At 43.6% G+C, this 13145-nt stretch overlaps 2 protein-coding genes across 4 annotated transcripts; one reads left to right on the top strand and one right to left on the bottom strand.

Moving 5' to 3' along the window:
• Nucleotides 1-217: 217 nt before the first annotated feature.
• On the top strand, nt 218-4861 carry LOC138200378 (tripartite motif-containing protein 16-like protein). The gene is made up of 10 exons (XM_069152980.1): nt 218-270; nt 833-1219; nt 1314-1403; nt 1620-1853; nt 2597-2756; nt 2853-2894; nt 3061-3123; nt 3199-3437; nt 3809-4133; nt 4362-4861. Exons 2-9 carry the CDS (start codon nt 854-856, stop codon nt 4112-4114), a joined length of 1500 nt encoding a protein of 499 aa, XP_069009081.1. The 5' UTR covers nt 218-270; nt 833-853; the 3' UTR covers nt 4115-4133; nt 4362-4861.
• On the bottom strand, nt 4310-11984 carry eef1db (eukaryotic translation elongation factor 1 delta b (guanine nucleotide exchange protein)). 3 transcript variants are annotated; one of them, XM_069152976.1, is made up of 10 exons: nt 11878-11984; nt 7934-10175; nt 7384-7501; nt 7191-7262; nt 6610-6675; nt 6190-6289; nt 5559-5665; nt 5238-5444; nt 4930-5124; nt 4310-4456 (listed from the first exon to the last, which is right to left on the bottom strand). In XM_069152976.1, the coding sequence occupies exons 2-10, from the start codon at nt 9202-9204 to the stop codon at nt 4418-4420; spliced, it is 2175 nt and encodes a 724-aa protein (XP_069009077.1). In that variant the 5' UTR covers nt 9205-10175; nt 11878-11984; the 3' UTR covers nt 4310-4417. The 3 variants fall into 3 exon arrangements, with proteins under 3 accessions (XP_069009077.1, XP_069009078.1, XP_069009079.1); XM_069152977.1 differs by lacking the exon at nt 6610-6675; XM_069152978.1 differs by lacking the exon at nt 7934-10175.
• Nucleotides 11985-13145: the final 1161 nt, after the last annotated feature.

Here is a 13145-nt window from a genome sequence, read left to right as displayed (position 1 = left end):
TAAAATATCACAAATAAAGATGATTATTCTGCATAGAAATGTCCCCTCTGACTTAAATACTATTATTATAGCTGATAATTGTTGTGGCTCTCCAGCTGAGGGCCAGAAAATAAACCAGAAAAAAAAAAACTTTAATATTGTTACGCATGCTGCTGTTGCTGTGATTCTGTTTGTGACCAGCAGGGGGCAGTCAAACACAAACTCCCCTCTTCTCCTCCGTCCTGTCTCCACCCTGTTTCCTGTTCCTCCTGCTGCCTGCGGATACTTCAGGTCAGTAAAAACTGCAGCAAATTGCGTTAAAATGTTGTTGTACCGTGAACGCAACATCACGTAGACTTTATTATGAGTTTAATATTTATTTGCGTAATTCTGCCGCGAGGCGCGTTTAAATAAACACGACAGGGCTGACGGGGGCAAATTTGGATAATGTATGCCGTGAACTTGTTGTCTTGAAGCTGTTGTCTCGTCTAATAAGCAGGGAAAAAAACATCTTCTAAACCTGCTGACCTGCGACTTTACGAGCCGAGTTGAAGACGAGTTTATTTTACGTATTTCTGATGACGCCTTTCCCCCTAAAACATTAACCAGCAGCTTTAATGTTCTAACAGGTAAAAAATCACAGTTTTTTTCAATGGACTCTGGTGTCAGAAATCACCGTTTTTTTTCAATGGACTCTGGTGTCAGAAATCATAGTTTTTTTCAATGGACTCTGGTTGAACTTCAGTTCCTCCGTGGAAAAATAAAATCTTCAGTTCGGACACACAAAATAAAGACGGTTCTTCCTCCCAACAGCTGTCAGAAGTATGAAAAAGTTCCTCCCTCTGTCTCTCAGTTCCTCCCCCCCAGTCGGTTCATGATGTCTCGGGCTCCGCTCGGCGTGGACGACGCCCGCTTCAGCTGCCCCATCTGCCTGGAGACGCTGCGGGATCCCGTCACCGCGCCCTGCGGCCACAGCTACTGCGTGAGCTGCCTGACGGGCTACTGGGACCGCCAGCGGGTCTGCATCTGCCCGCAGTGCCGAGCCACCTTCAGCCCCCGGCCGGCGCTGGGCCGCAACAACCTGCTGGTGGAGATGATGCAGAAGCTCGGCGCCGCCGGGCCGAGCGACGGCCCCTCGGCTCCTCCCGCGTCCGAGGTCCCGAGTCCCGCCGAGCGCCGGGGCTTCGAGCACGCCGTCTTCGACGTGTCCTCGCCGCTTTCTCCGGGGACGGACGGACAGGTGGGACCGGAGCGTTCGGTCTGAAATCGGCTTAATTTATAATAAGTGGCTCTTTTTTCTGACCCGCGTCCCCGTCGCTGTTTTCCACCCGCAGCTGGAGGACACTCGGCGGCATCTCGCGGCGCAGATTAAAGAGAGGAATGCGGAGCTTCAGCAGCTCCAACTCAGCCTGCGCTCCTTCTCCGTGAGTCTAAAGCTGCTTTTAAAACATCGCACCTCCACTTCAGAGAAGAAAAAACGGTTAAAAAAAAAAAAGAAAAATGCAATTTTAAGTCCTTCGAATTATTAAACTTGTTAAATTGTTCTGTTTGTTTTCTTTATAAACAAGTTCTCATTATAAATCAAACATCTTTAATATAACCAGCGTGTGTTCTCCACCGTCACACGGGTCTTTCCTCAGCGTCAAGCCAAAGCCGCGGTGAAGGACAGCGGCCGGATCTTCTCCGAGCTGACGGAGTTCCTGGAGCGCCGGCGTGCCGAGATGAAGGAGCTGATCCGAGCTCAGGAGAAGGCCGAGCTGACCCGGGCCGACAACCACCTGCAGCGTCTGGAGCGCCAGCTGTCCGAGCTGAGACGCAGAGACGGCGAGCTGGAGAGACTGACGCGGGACCGGGACCAGGACCAGGTCACGCAGGTGATGAGGAAAAAAAACAACTGTTTTTTTTTAATATTTGTTCATTAATTTGTTTTTATTTGTTCATGAAATATTTTTTTTATTTGTTCATTAATTTTTGTTTTATTTGTTCATAATTTTTTTTTATTTGTTCATTAATTATTTTTTTTATTTGTTCATTAATTTGTTTTTATTTGTTCATTCATTTTTGTTTTTATTTTTTGTTCATTCATTTTTGTTTTATTTGTTCATAATTTTTTTTATTTGTTCATTAATTATTTTTTTTATTTGTTCATTAATTTGTTTTTATTTGTTCATTCATTTTTGTTTTTATTATTTGTTCATTCATTTTTGTTTTATTTGTTCATAATTTTTTTTTATTTGTTCATTAATTATTTTTTTTATTTGTTCATTAATTTTTTTTTATTTGTTCATTCATTTTTGTTTTTATTATTTGTTCATTCATTTTTGTTTTATTTGTTCATTTTTTTGTTTTATTTGTTCATTCATTTTTGTTTTATTTGTTCATTAATTATTTTTTTTATTTGTTCATTCATTTTTGTTTTATTTGTTCATTAATTATTTTTTTTATTTGTTCATACTTTTTTTTTTTTTTATTTATTTGTTCATTAATTTTTTTTATTGTGGCAACGACTGATTTCTTTCCAAAAGTGATCAGCGGGTGTGCGGTCCAGGTGGAGTTTTCTTAACGTTTAAAGATTAGAAACCGAGTGTCACTTTTTGGTTTTTTTGCTCCGCTGCAGATCTGTCAGTCGTATCGAAGTCCGGTCGCCGCGGAGACGAGCAGCCCTCCGACGGTGAGTCCTCACGTCTCCTTCGGACCCGTGAGGACGGCCGTCTCCGACCTGAAGGAGCAGCTGGTCCGTCTGTATCACGCCGAGTTCCCGAGCGTCGCCTCCGCAGGTCGGTTTCATGTCGACGACGCAAAAAAACAAAACCGAACTGAAGAACTGAACTGAAGAACTGAACTTAACTTCTGAACTTGTTTCCTGTTTTCAGTGAAGTCGGTCAACCTGCTGCAGATGGAAACAAACTCTGCAGGTGAGCGTCTCGTCAATAAAAATGTAAGTTTGGTCATTTTAGTACTCAGAAAAAAAAGAAAAAAAAACACTTCCAATCTGTGGAAATATTAGAATTACTCACTTTTTTTTATTTCTGTATTGGAACCAGTTTGTATGAAGGATTTTTCTTTCATTTTCATTTCCAGCGTGCGGTTCTGCGGTTCCCAAACCCGTTCCCAGTTTGGACGACAGGAACGACCTCCTGCAGTGTGAGTTTGTTTGTTTTGTTTGTTTTTCTTCTTCTTTGTTTTTCTTCTGAACGAAACTCGTCCTTCCCTCCGCAGACTTCCGTCCGCTGACTCTGGACCCGTTCACGGCGCACCGGGAGCTCTCTCTGACCGCGGGGAACCGCGCCGCCGGTCGGACCGGAGACGTCCAGAACCGCCCGGACCACCCGGACCGGTTCGACTCCTGGTGCCAGGCGCTGTGCCGGGAGGGCCTCCGGGGCCGCTGCTACTGGGAGGCGGAGTGGGACGGCCAGCAGGTGGCGCTGGGGCTCGCCTACGAGGGCATCGGAAGAAAGGTAAATAACTAAATTAATTAATAAATTTAAGTAAATAAATTTTTTTGTTTTTTTTGTTTGAGGTGTTTTTTTCTTTTTCCCCTAAAAATAAATCCCAAAAGTTTTCCGATATCTCAAGAAAACGTTGAAACGTCAGAATTTCGTCACCGTTCACTTCGACCTGAAGATGAACTGACTGGAATTTAAAAAAAAAAAAACGTAACCCAAAAGTGCGATAGCACAAAACACGGAGGAATGACGGTTTAATATCCAAAAGGTCAAAGGTCATCCTTTTCTGACCGATTATTCAATTCAGCACCGTGATTCAGGAACAGATCGTATTTAATGTTTAAAATTATGATTCAGATTAATCTGTGACTGTTGACGCTCAGGGATCGTCCAACGCGTGCCGGCTCGGCCACAACTCCGTCTCCTGGAGTCTCCTCTGCGGCTCGTCCTCCTTCGTCTTCTGCCACGGAGACCGGACGCGGACGCTGCCGGTCGCGTCGGTCGCCCCCTCGTCGCCGGGCAGGATCGGCGTGTTCCTGGACCACGACGCCGGTCTGCTCTGCTTCTACTCGGTGACGGCCGGACGCGTGCGTCTCCTCCACCGGGCCGAGGACGCCTTCCAGCAGCCTCTGTACCCGGCGGTGTGGCTGGGAGCCCGGTCCGCCGTCTCCTTCTGCACCGTGGACTGACGGTCCGAAACCATCTCAGGTAGGAAGGTACTTCTTATAACATCGAAAACGTATTTAGTACTTTAGTGGCGATGTTAACAGAACAGGATTTTATTATCGCTGTCACCCTCTAACATTTTAGACGACGTGCTATATGATTAGATTTTGTTTTCCATTTCCTCCAAACATACTCTCTTGAATTGATGACACAGCAGCTTCAGTGCAAGAGTTTGGTTTTATTCTTATTAACCGGTGACACAATCAGCAGAGAAACAAGGCGTGATGGGAGACGGGAGAAGACAGAAGACAGAAGACATACTGGGATCAGATCTTGTTGAAAGCTGCTACGTCGACACTCTGGACCTGAAAAAGATTACCAAGAGTTAAACACTAAAGTTGTTCTTTAAACTACGTCACAGGTGGGAAATGATCCTTTCTTTGAATAAAACTGTTCAGGCTCCATACAGTGTGTGAACTGAAATCTTGTTAGTTTTTTCTTCAAGCCTTCGTTTGGCCACATGGTGGCAGTAGTGTGCCGAAATATTATATTTTACTTCGGTGTCTTTAAACTTTGACTTAATCGATAAAAAACAAGTCTATGAGATATCATAACATAATCAATGTAAAGTTATATATTCTTTTTAAGATAAATCATAGAAGACATTATGCTTTTTTGTAAATAAAATGTATGAAATTGTGAAGCATGTACATTATCACTACATCTGTGTATGATTTGCATTCTGATGATTTAATAAAACCTCATTTCAACTAGGATTGTTGTGTTTTTACTGCGTGTGACACAAAAAAATAAAATAAGTGTATCGCAGAGGACTCACAAGGTCTTCGAACTTGGTGATCTCCTCCTCCAGCATGTCCGTGCCCACCTTGTCGTCCTCCACCACACACGAGATCTGGAGCTTCTTGATGCCGTAACCGACGGGAACCAGTTTGGACATCCCCCACAAGAGGCCGTCGGCCTGCACCGAGCGCACGCACTCCTCCAGCTTCGCCATGTCCGTCTCGTCGTCCCACTGACGGCAGCGTGGACGCATCAGAGAACACAAAGTCAGCAAATTTCAAAAGCAAAGAAAAAAAGAAAGTCCACAAATTCAAGCGTCCAGACGAAGACGCATCGGCGACTTACGGGTTTGACGTCCAGTAAAATGGAGGACTTGGCGATGATGCTGGGCTTCTTGGCCTTCCTCGCCGCGTACTCTTTCAATCTCTGCTCCTTCAGCTTCTCCGCATCTTCGTCTTCGTCGCTGCCGAACAGATCAAAGTCGTCGTCGTCGTCTTCGTCCTCCTCCTCCTCTTTAACTGGGACGCTGGTCTTCTGCTGGACGCTGGTGCCCTAAAACATGGGGGAAAAAAAAAAAAAAAAAAAAAATCAGATGGGAACGTTTGATAAACAAATATTTAAAGGATCAAATCAAACTCAAAATAAATGAAATCTGCATGAACTCACGTTTGTGTAGTGGACCGCCGGAGCCGGAGTCACGGCCGCAGGAGATTTCTCCAGAAAGGAAACCCGACACTCCAGTTTGGAAAGCGCCGCCCTCAAGTCGTCCATAACTGAAACAAACCACTCATATAACCTTTATGGTTGTAGAGAGCTGAGTATAATAATAAATAAATAAGAAACACAAGCACAGACAGCTTGTAATTATTAGATTGATTTAAAGTTGAATGGAAACTTCCATCAGTGATTTGAAATCATTAATCTCATTTTCAGGCCAAATATGAATATCATTTTAAGTCAAATGTTTTTGGATAAAAGTCTCTTAAAACAGGAAGTTATTCAGCCGTCACTTCAGCCTCTGCTTTAGTGTAGAAAAAAAACAGCTGATTGATCGCCTGAAAAACGATTTACGGCTCCAATTATGAAACGAATTATTTCACGATTAAACAATGTTTATCCATCTGTAACATTACAGAAAAAAAACAAAAAAACAATTGAGGTGATAAATGAGGAAAAATAAAAGTTTTTGTTGGTATAAAAATGACCTACAATTGTTTGTATTGTGTCGCTCACGTCAGGTGGTGTTATTGGATCGGTGTTCGCTGCAGATCGAATAAACACCCAAACATGAAGCTACCTTTGTATAAGCTCTGGTTCTCCAGCTCCAGGCTCTTGATGCGAGTGACGAGTTCTCCTTGATCGCCCGCAGCGCTGCTGTTGTTGTTGTTGTTGTTGCTCTGCAGACACAAACACAAACGCGGAGGCTCGAGACGGTTCAGAGAGAGCGACGTCCGACGGGGTAAAACAAGTCGGGGTCGTTAGATCGGACCCCCGTACGTTTAATACACGAGCACACAGCCGGTTTCTAACGCTGCAGCCAGAGTGAGCGGGGTGGGGTGGGGTGGGGGGGGGGGGGCCTGAGAAGCAGGATCTAAAACACACACACACACACACACACACACACACACACACACACACAAGCAAAGAAGTCATCCAGAAGCTGTGGTGGGAATCGAGGCTCTTTCCAGTGACACACAAAGGCTCGGAGGCAACTCACAAACTGGGCCTGTTGGCTGAGGGAAGGTGGATCGGACCTCCTGGTGTCACACAGTGAGGTCTTGAGCTGGCGGGACGACGGGAGTTCAGGTAGGAGAACCACCCAAAAAAAAAACAAATATCAGGGGGAAGGGAGGAAGAGGAAGTGAATGAAGTACATGCAAAAGAGAAGGAGGGAAGAGCTGAAGGCAAAAGGAGCTGGGAGGTGTCGGGGATCTTTCTAAAAGTAATAATCAAGTAGTGGAGGAATTGTTCTTAAAGGGACAGTACGCAACCAACTCGCTTTTTGTTTAAATGACCTTGCAAAGCACGGTGAAGCCGACCAATCAGAGGAGGTCTTTCACTCGTCACATCCACAGGCTCATAATCTCAAACAACCACCGTATGTGCAGCTGGTTGTTAAGTCAGAAGCTCAAGATAGAAAAGTCTCATCCGTGAGCCTGAGTGAACCGTTTCTTTGGATATTTTTACATCAAGTGGGACGTCGAGCACTCGAACTCCACGCGTTTCAATAAAAAGTGAAAAAAAAAAAACTGCGACAAAAGAGCTCGATGCCACTCGAGTCTGGAGAGCGATACTCACCCCCGCTAGAGATTTCTGGATGTTTTCCCGGGCTCGAGCGATGTCTTGTAGGATGGTGTTCGCTCCGGCATCCTTTAAAAGAAAACGAGAAGAAGTCAATCGTTTTTACTGATTTTTTATTTCTGATCAAATACCTTCATGTCAATTTTACGACATTTCATTCTGGCATATTTTTGAAGAATTGTTCAGATACCTGCGTGCTTCGTGACGAGCCGTTCACGCGCTCGTAGAAGCGTCTTTCTGCCTCGTCGTATCGAGGTTTGTCGAACCAGATCTTGTCCCGGGCCAGGAAGTCGGAGGAACTCATTTTCCTACAGAGGAAAGAGCGAGGAAGGACAAGAGAGGGATGCATGAACAGGACACAGGAGGTTCAGGGAAAAAAAAAAGAAAAATCTGTATTACTGCTACTTTAGTTATACTTTAAATCCCCTAACATGTTAACACAAAGATTTATTCGCTGTAAAATGTTTTTAGTTTTAAATCTGCTCTGTCCCCAAATACAACTACACAAACGCTTGAAGGGAAGTGGTCAAAACGCAACGATGGTTCATACAAACAGGCATTCGGGTCAAATGAAAAACGGGACCACGAGTAATAAGGAATGAATAAACCCAAAGATTTCGATGAAAACAAAACAAAGAGGAAATTTCACGCATTCAAAATAATAAATAAATTAAAAAAACAAAACAAAAGGATGAACTGAAACATCTGGAGCAGATCCATTCTCCCGGTTTGGGTCATACTTGTCCCTCAGCGGGGCGGCGGAGGCAACGGACGAGGCTCCGACTTCGGGCCTCCGACTCTTCTTCACCGCAACGGCTTTATCCCGTTGGTAACCGTGGAAACGGCTCTCCGCGGCGTCGTACCGCCACTTGTCCAGCCACACCCGCTCGCTGTCCGCGTGGAGGAAATGGCGGACGCCCGTCGCCGACGCGTCCTCCCTCTCCGACACCTCGGCCGGCTCCTCCTCCTCCTCCTGGATCGGGTGCAGAGCGTGGAAGACTTCGGCTTTGCCCTGCGGCGGCACCGCCCGTTTTTCCTCCACCGCCGCTCCCTCCTCCTCCTCCTCCTCTTCTCCCTCCTCCTCCTCCTCCTCCTCCTCTACGAGGCTCTGAGGGTGGTCGCTGCTTCTGGAGGCGGAGGTGCAGCCGGGTCGCTTGGACGAGTTGTTTTCGTACAGGTTTTGGTAAAAAGCCGCTTCGGCGCGGTCGTACGCGGCTTTGTCGAGCCACACGTCCCGGAGCAGCTCCACCGGGAGGCGCGGCAGCCCGTTGATCGATTGCCGGTCGGTCGGCGTGACGGCGGCTCGGTGGACGACGGGGGTCGCGGGAGTCGGGGCGAGAGACTGGTACCCTTCGTCGGGCGTGGCGGGCGCGGCGGGGCGGCTCGGCGGCGCCGGGAGGTTCAGCGAGTTGGGAACGGACGGCTGCGCGGACTCCCGGACGAAGCGGCGCTCGGCTCGGTCGAAGGTCGTCTTGTTCACCCACACCGCCTGCACGACGTGGTGGCACGCCACCCGGTCGCCGTGGCGACACGCCGGCCCCGCGGCGGCCTGAGAGTTGGAGTGTTTCCCCGAGGACGGCGGCGACCGGTCGGAGGAGGAGCTCGCCAACCAGCGCTGGTAGAGGCTCTCGGCTCGCTCGTACACGCCGCGTTCGAACCACACGTTGGCGCGTTCGGACCGCAGGCCGACCGAGGCGGCGCGGCGGTCGGGCGGCTGGCCGGCCCGCTTGTCCGGTTTCTCCTCGTTCTTGACCTTGTCGGCTTTCTTCTCCTCGGCGTTGGACGAGCGTTTCTTGCGGCGGCGGCTTTTTCCGGCGCGCTTGGCGTCTCCGTTGACGCTGCCGCTCTCCGGGGACGACGACGCCGTCTCTCCGTTTCTCTGGACCGGTTCGGGCCGCTTGTTCCGGCAGCCCGGCGCCGCCGCCTCGGCGGGCCGATCCGCCGGGCGGCGGCCGGGAAGCCGGTCGAGCTCCGACTGATCCTCCGCGGAGCAGATCTTCTTAGACATCATCTTTGATCCGTCGCAGCAAAAAAAAAAATAAAACAGAGAACAACAGGTACAGGCTTTTGGATTAGTGAGAGAGACACGAAGGAGTTCGTCTATCAGACTCTGCTTTGTTACAGCGCGGCGTTTAACGGCAAAACACTACAAAATCCATTCAAGAGAAACATGCGGGAACTTGGAAGACGTCCATGCAGATTAATGAAATCAACTTTTTGGGATTCGTCGAGAATTAAAGACGCCGAATTCTGCTCGTACGGTATAAACTCACTATAATCAGCATTAATTACTACGACATACAAGACAGCCATTCAAAAAAAAAAAGCACTTATCCACCTTTCTCTGTTCTCTATGAACTTTAAATCTGAACACATGCACAGAAAGAAAGAAATAAAAGTGTGTCAAGTCACTATTAAATGTTTAAAAAAACAACAACAAGCTGACAATTATGGTCATGTTAAAAAAAAAAAGCACACGACACGCTCATGCAAGCAAAATGCTCCGAATACACATCAGGCCGGCCAATCAGGGTTCAGGTTACAGTACTGTGTTGCAACGCAGCAAATGCATTCCCAGTCGGAGGTTCAGTCGCATCGATTCTGGCGCTTTAATACCGAATTTTTTTTGTTTTTTTTGGGGGGGAAGTCATTTCCTGTTTGACATTTAATTAAGAAAAAGCTTAATTGAAGCTCTGAACTCACCTTCCTCTGTAAAAAAAAAAAAAAAAACCGGCGTCGAGCTCAACCACCTTAGTATCAAAGTCAAAATGCTCAACAAGCGCTCTTTTCATCCGGTTAAACGCAAGCCATTGAAAAAGAAATGTAACAATCACCACCTTGCAAAAATAAATAAAATAAAAAAAAAAAATGAAACTGATACAGGGAGGGATTAAAACACTACGTTTTAAAAAATAAAGTTAAAAAGCAACACAAAGCTCAAACGCATGTCGAACGCCATCAGGAATACTCACTTGTCAAATTCTGAATGCAAGATGAGAGGAGAAGAAGCTCGGCGTTAAAACATTTCTCTAAAACAACACAAGTCCTGGACGATGAAGATGATGATGATGAGTGTAGACATTTATTTTTCCACCTTTCCCAAAGGCTCCCAACATTTCCCCTAAAACCTAAATCCTTCAGACGGGAAAAAAAAAGCTGCTTCTTTTTTTTTTTTTTCCGTCTTCGTCATCAAAAATCTAAAATAAGACTTTTTCTGTAAAAGCACTTTTTTTTTTAATTAGTAAATCAAGTATTGCGCAATACTTTCCCGAGAAGAGCTGACTCGCTGTGAGCGCTCTCGTTTCCACCGTCGGGGTTTATGAAACGAGTTTTGAATTTCTAGGTCACCGAGGACGACGATTCGGGCGGGGGGGGGGGGGATGATGAGTTGCTTTAAGAGGGACATTTTTTTATTATTATTATTTTTTTTTTTTAAGGGTGCAACTGGATTTGGAGCGGCTCTATTTATAGCCGCTGTAGTCAAGAGCGTAGGATCTTTAAAATGAGTCCCAAATAAAAAAAATAAAAAAAATTAAATAAAAAGAAAAACAACCTCGAACAGCTGTTTGTAATTTATATAATCAAAAAAGATTTTGATGATGATTTTGAATGTTTCTACCGTAGCCCAGACGGGACAAACCCAAACTAGTTTTTGTGTTCAGCTCGGTGCAATCTCCAACCTCACCACTAGATGTCACTAAATCCTACACTGCCGCTTTAATTCAAACAATATAAAAGAAGTAACGTTCGATAAGATAACTGTAACTAACCTTTAATCCTTATATTATATTATATGTAGTTATATTAAAATATATCAATAAATTAGGTTTATTTACAAACGTTAGACGACTTATGTTATTACATGCTGCTATACAAATAAAATGAGAACTAAACTCCTCTATATTGTCATTATTTGGGGGAAACAAATCAGATATGTTTTGAGCTTTCTTTTAAAAGTATTAATTATGAAAGCAATAAAAAATTAAATCACAAATACTGTTATTCTACTGATGGTCTTTGGGGCAGTTTTGACTCGTTTCAGGAGGTTTTTAAAAAGGGAACAAGACATTTTCAACACTAAGGACAGATGCTCAGCGTATATGTTTGTTTTTATGAGAATAACCTCTTTATATTGCTCGTTTTATTTGATTTATTTACCCACAATAAGCTCGTATCTGCCCGGTAGTTTAAAGGAAACGACGCAGCTGCTCGAACAACAAAAGAAACGCAGATCAAAGCCTCCGAGGAGCTGTCAATCATCCAGAGGTGCGCCCAGCTAACCTGTATTTCCTTCATCATCATCTTCATCATCACCATCATCATCATCACCATCATCACCATCATCAGGTCTGAACGCTGTCAAGAGGGCGGTTAGCATCTCCGAAATAAGGCTGCTTCAACTAAAGAGTTGTTGTTGTTCTTTTAAAAGCTGAGACTCGTGTAAAATGTCAACAACAACAACAACAACAACAAAAAGCACAAGGCTAGCCGGTTAGCTTTACCCAGCGTGCGTGAAGCAGCGTTAGCACTAGCCGTTAGCTCGCCTACGAGCTGTAAAAAAAAAAGGAAAAACCGTGAATATTCATTCATTTTTCCCAGAAACGACCTCGAAACAAACCCCCGGTTCTGACCCCACCACCACCGGGAAACTACCGGCCGTCAGCCGGCGTGAAACGGGACTTACTGCTGCGGGGTTTGGTGTTTTTCTGTCGTGTCGGTTGAGAACGAGGCCCGCGGACGCGGCGCGTGCTTCTTACAGCCGTGAGTGACAACCGGGAAGAAGGAGGAAGAGGAGGAGGAGGAAGAGGAGGAGGAGGGAGGAGGGGGAGGGGGAAGAGGAGGAGGAGGAAGAGGAGGAGGAGGGGGAAGAGGAGGGGGGGAGCTCTGAGGATGGGGAGGGGAATTATGAATCATTCATGTTGAACCCACGTGGACCTTCAACCTCGTTTATAACACAGGAGGGTTTATATTTTAAATGTGGATTAAAAAAATGTCGTTTCAGTTTTAATTTAAAAAAAAAAAAAGTTTCAGTTTTAATTTAAAACAAATGTCGTTTCAGTTTTAATTTTAAAAAAAATGTTTCAGTTTTAATTAAAAAAAAAATGCCGTTTCAGTTTTAATTTAAAAAAATGCTTCAGTTTTAATTAAAAAAAAATGTCATTTCAGTTTTAATTAAATAAAATGTCGTTTCAGTTTTAATAAAAAAAAAAAGTTTCAGTTTAATTTAAAAAAATGTTTCAGTTTTAATTTAAAAAAATGTTGTTTCAGTTTTAATTAAAAAAAAAAAGTTTCAGTTTTAATTTAAAAAAAATGTCGTTTCAGTTTTAATTAAATAAAATGTCGTTTCAGTTTTAATAAAAAAAAAGTTTCAGTTTTAATAAAAAAAAAAATGCCGTTTCAGTTTTAATTTAAAAAAATGCTTCAGTTTTAATTAAAAAAAAATGTCATTTCAGTTTTAATTAAATAAAATGTCGTTTCAGTTTTAATAAAAAAAAAAAGTTTCAGTTTAATTTAAAAAAATGTTTCAGTTTTAATTAAAAAAAAAATGTTTCAGTTTTAATTTAAAAAAATGTTGTTTCAGTTTTAATTAAAAAAAAAATGCCGTTTCAGTTTTAATTTAAAAAAATGCTTCAGTTTTAATTAAAAAAAAATGTCATTTCAGTTTTAATTAAATAAAATGTCGTTTCAGTTTTAATAAAAAAAAAAAGTTTCAGTTTAATTTAAAAAAATGTTTCAGTTTTAATTAAAAAAAATGTCGTTCCAGTTTTAATTTAAAAAAAAATGTTTCAGTTTTTATTTTAAAAAAATGTCGTTTCAGTTTTAATTTAAAAAAATGTTTCAGTTTTAATTTAAAAAAAAAAGTTTGTTTTAATTTTTAAAAAATGTCGTTTCAGTTTTAATTTAAAAAAATGTTTCAGTTTTAATTAAAAAAAAATGTTTCAGTTTTAATTA

The sequence above is a fragment of the Embiotoca jacksoni genome, unplaced genomic scaffold, assembly GCF_022577435.1.
Source record: "Embiotoca jacksoni isolate LCO1_2020_lvr unplaced genomic scaffold, fEmbJac1.0.p SCAF_19, whole genome shotgun sequence".
NCBI classification, from domain to species: domain Eukaryota; kingdom Metazoa; phylum Chordata; class Actinopteri; family Embiotocidae; genus Embiotoca; species Embiotoca jacksoni.
This window is presented reverse-complemented; position numbering and strand designations above follow the sequence as displayed.

Coding starts and splice junctions, on each gene's coding strand:
- LOC138200378 (XM_069152980.1), top strand. CDS start 854: ATGATGTCTCGGGCTCCGCTCGGCGTGGACGACGCCCGCTTCAGCTGC. Junction 1,854..2,596: donor ACCAGGACCAGGTCACGCAG/GTGATGAGGAAA, acceptor GCTCCGCTGCAG/ATCTGTCAGTCGTATCGAAG. Junction 2,895..3,060: donor GATGGAAACAAACTCTGCAG/GTGAGCGTCTCG, acceptor TTTCATTTCCAG/CGTGCGGTTCTGCGGTTCCC.
- eef1db (XM_069152976.1), bottom strand. CDS start 9,204: ATGATGTCTAAGAAGATCTGCTCCGCGGAGGATCAGTCGGAGCTCGAC. Junction 5,445..5,558: donor CGGCGGTCCACTACACAAAC/GTGAGTTCATGC, acceptor CCCATGTTTTAG/GGCACCAGCGTCCAGCAGAA. Junction 5,125..5,237: donor TTTTACTGGACGTCAAACCC/GTAAGTCGCCGA, acceptor CGCTGCCGTCAG/TGGGACGACGAGACGGACAT.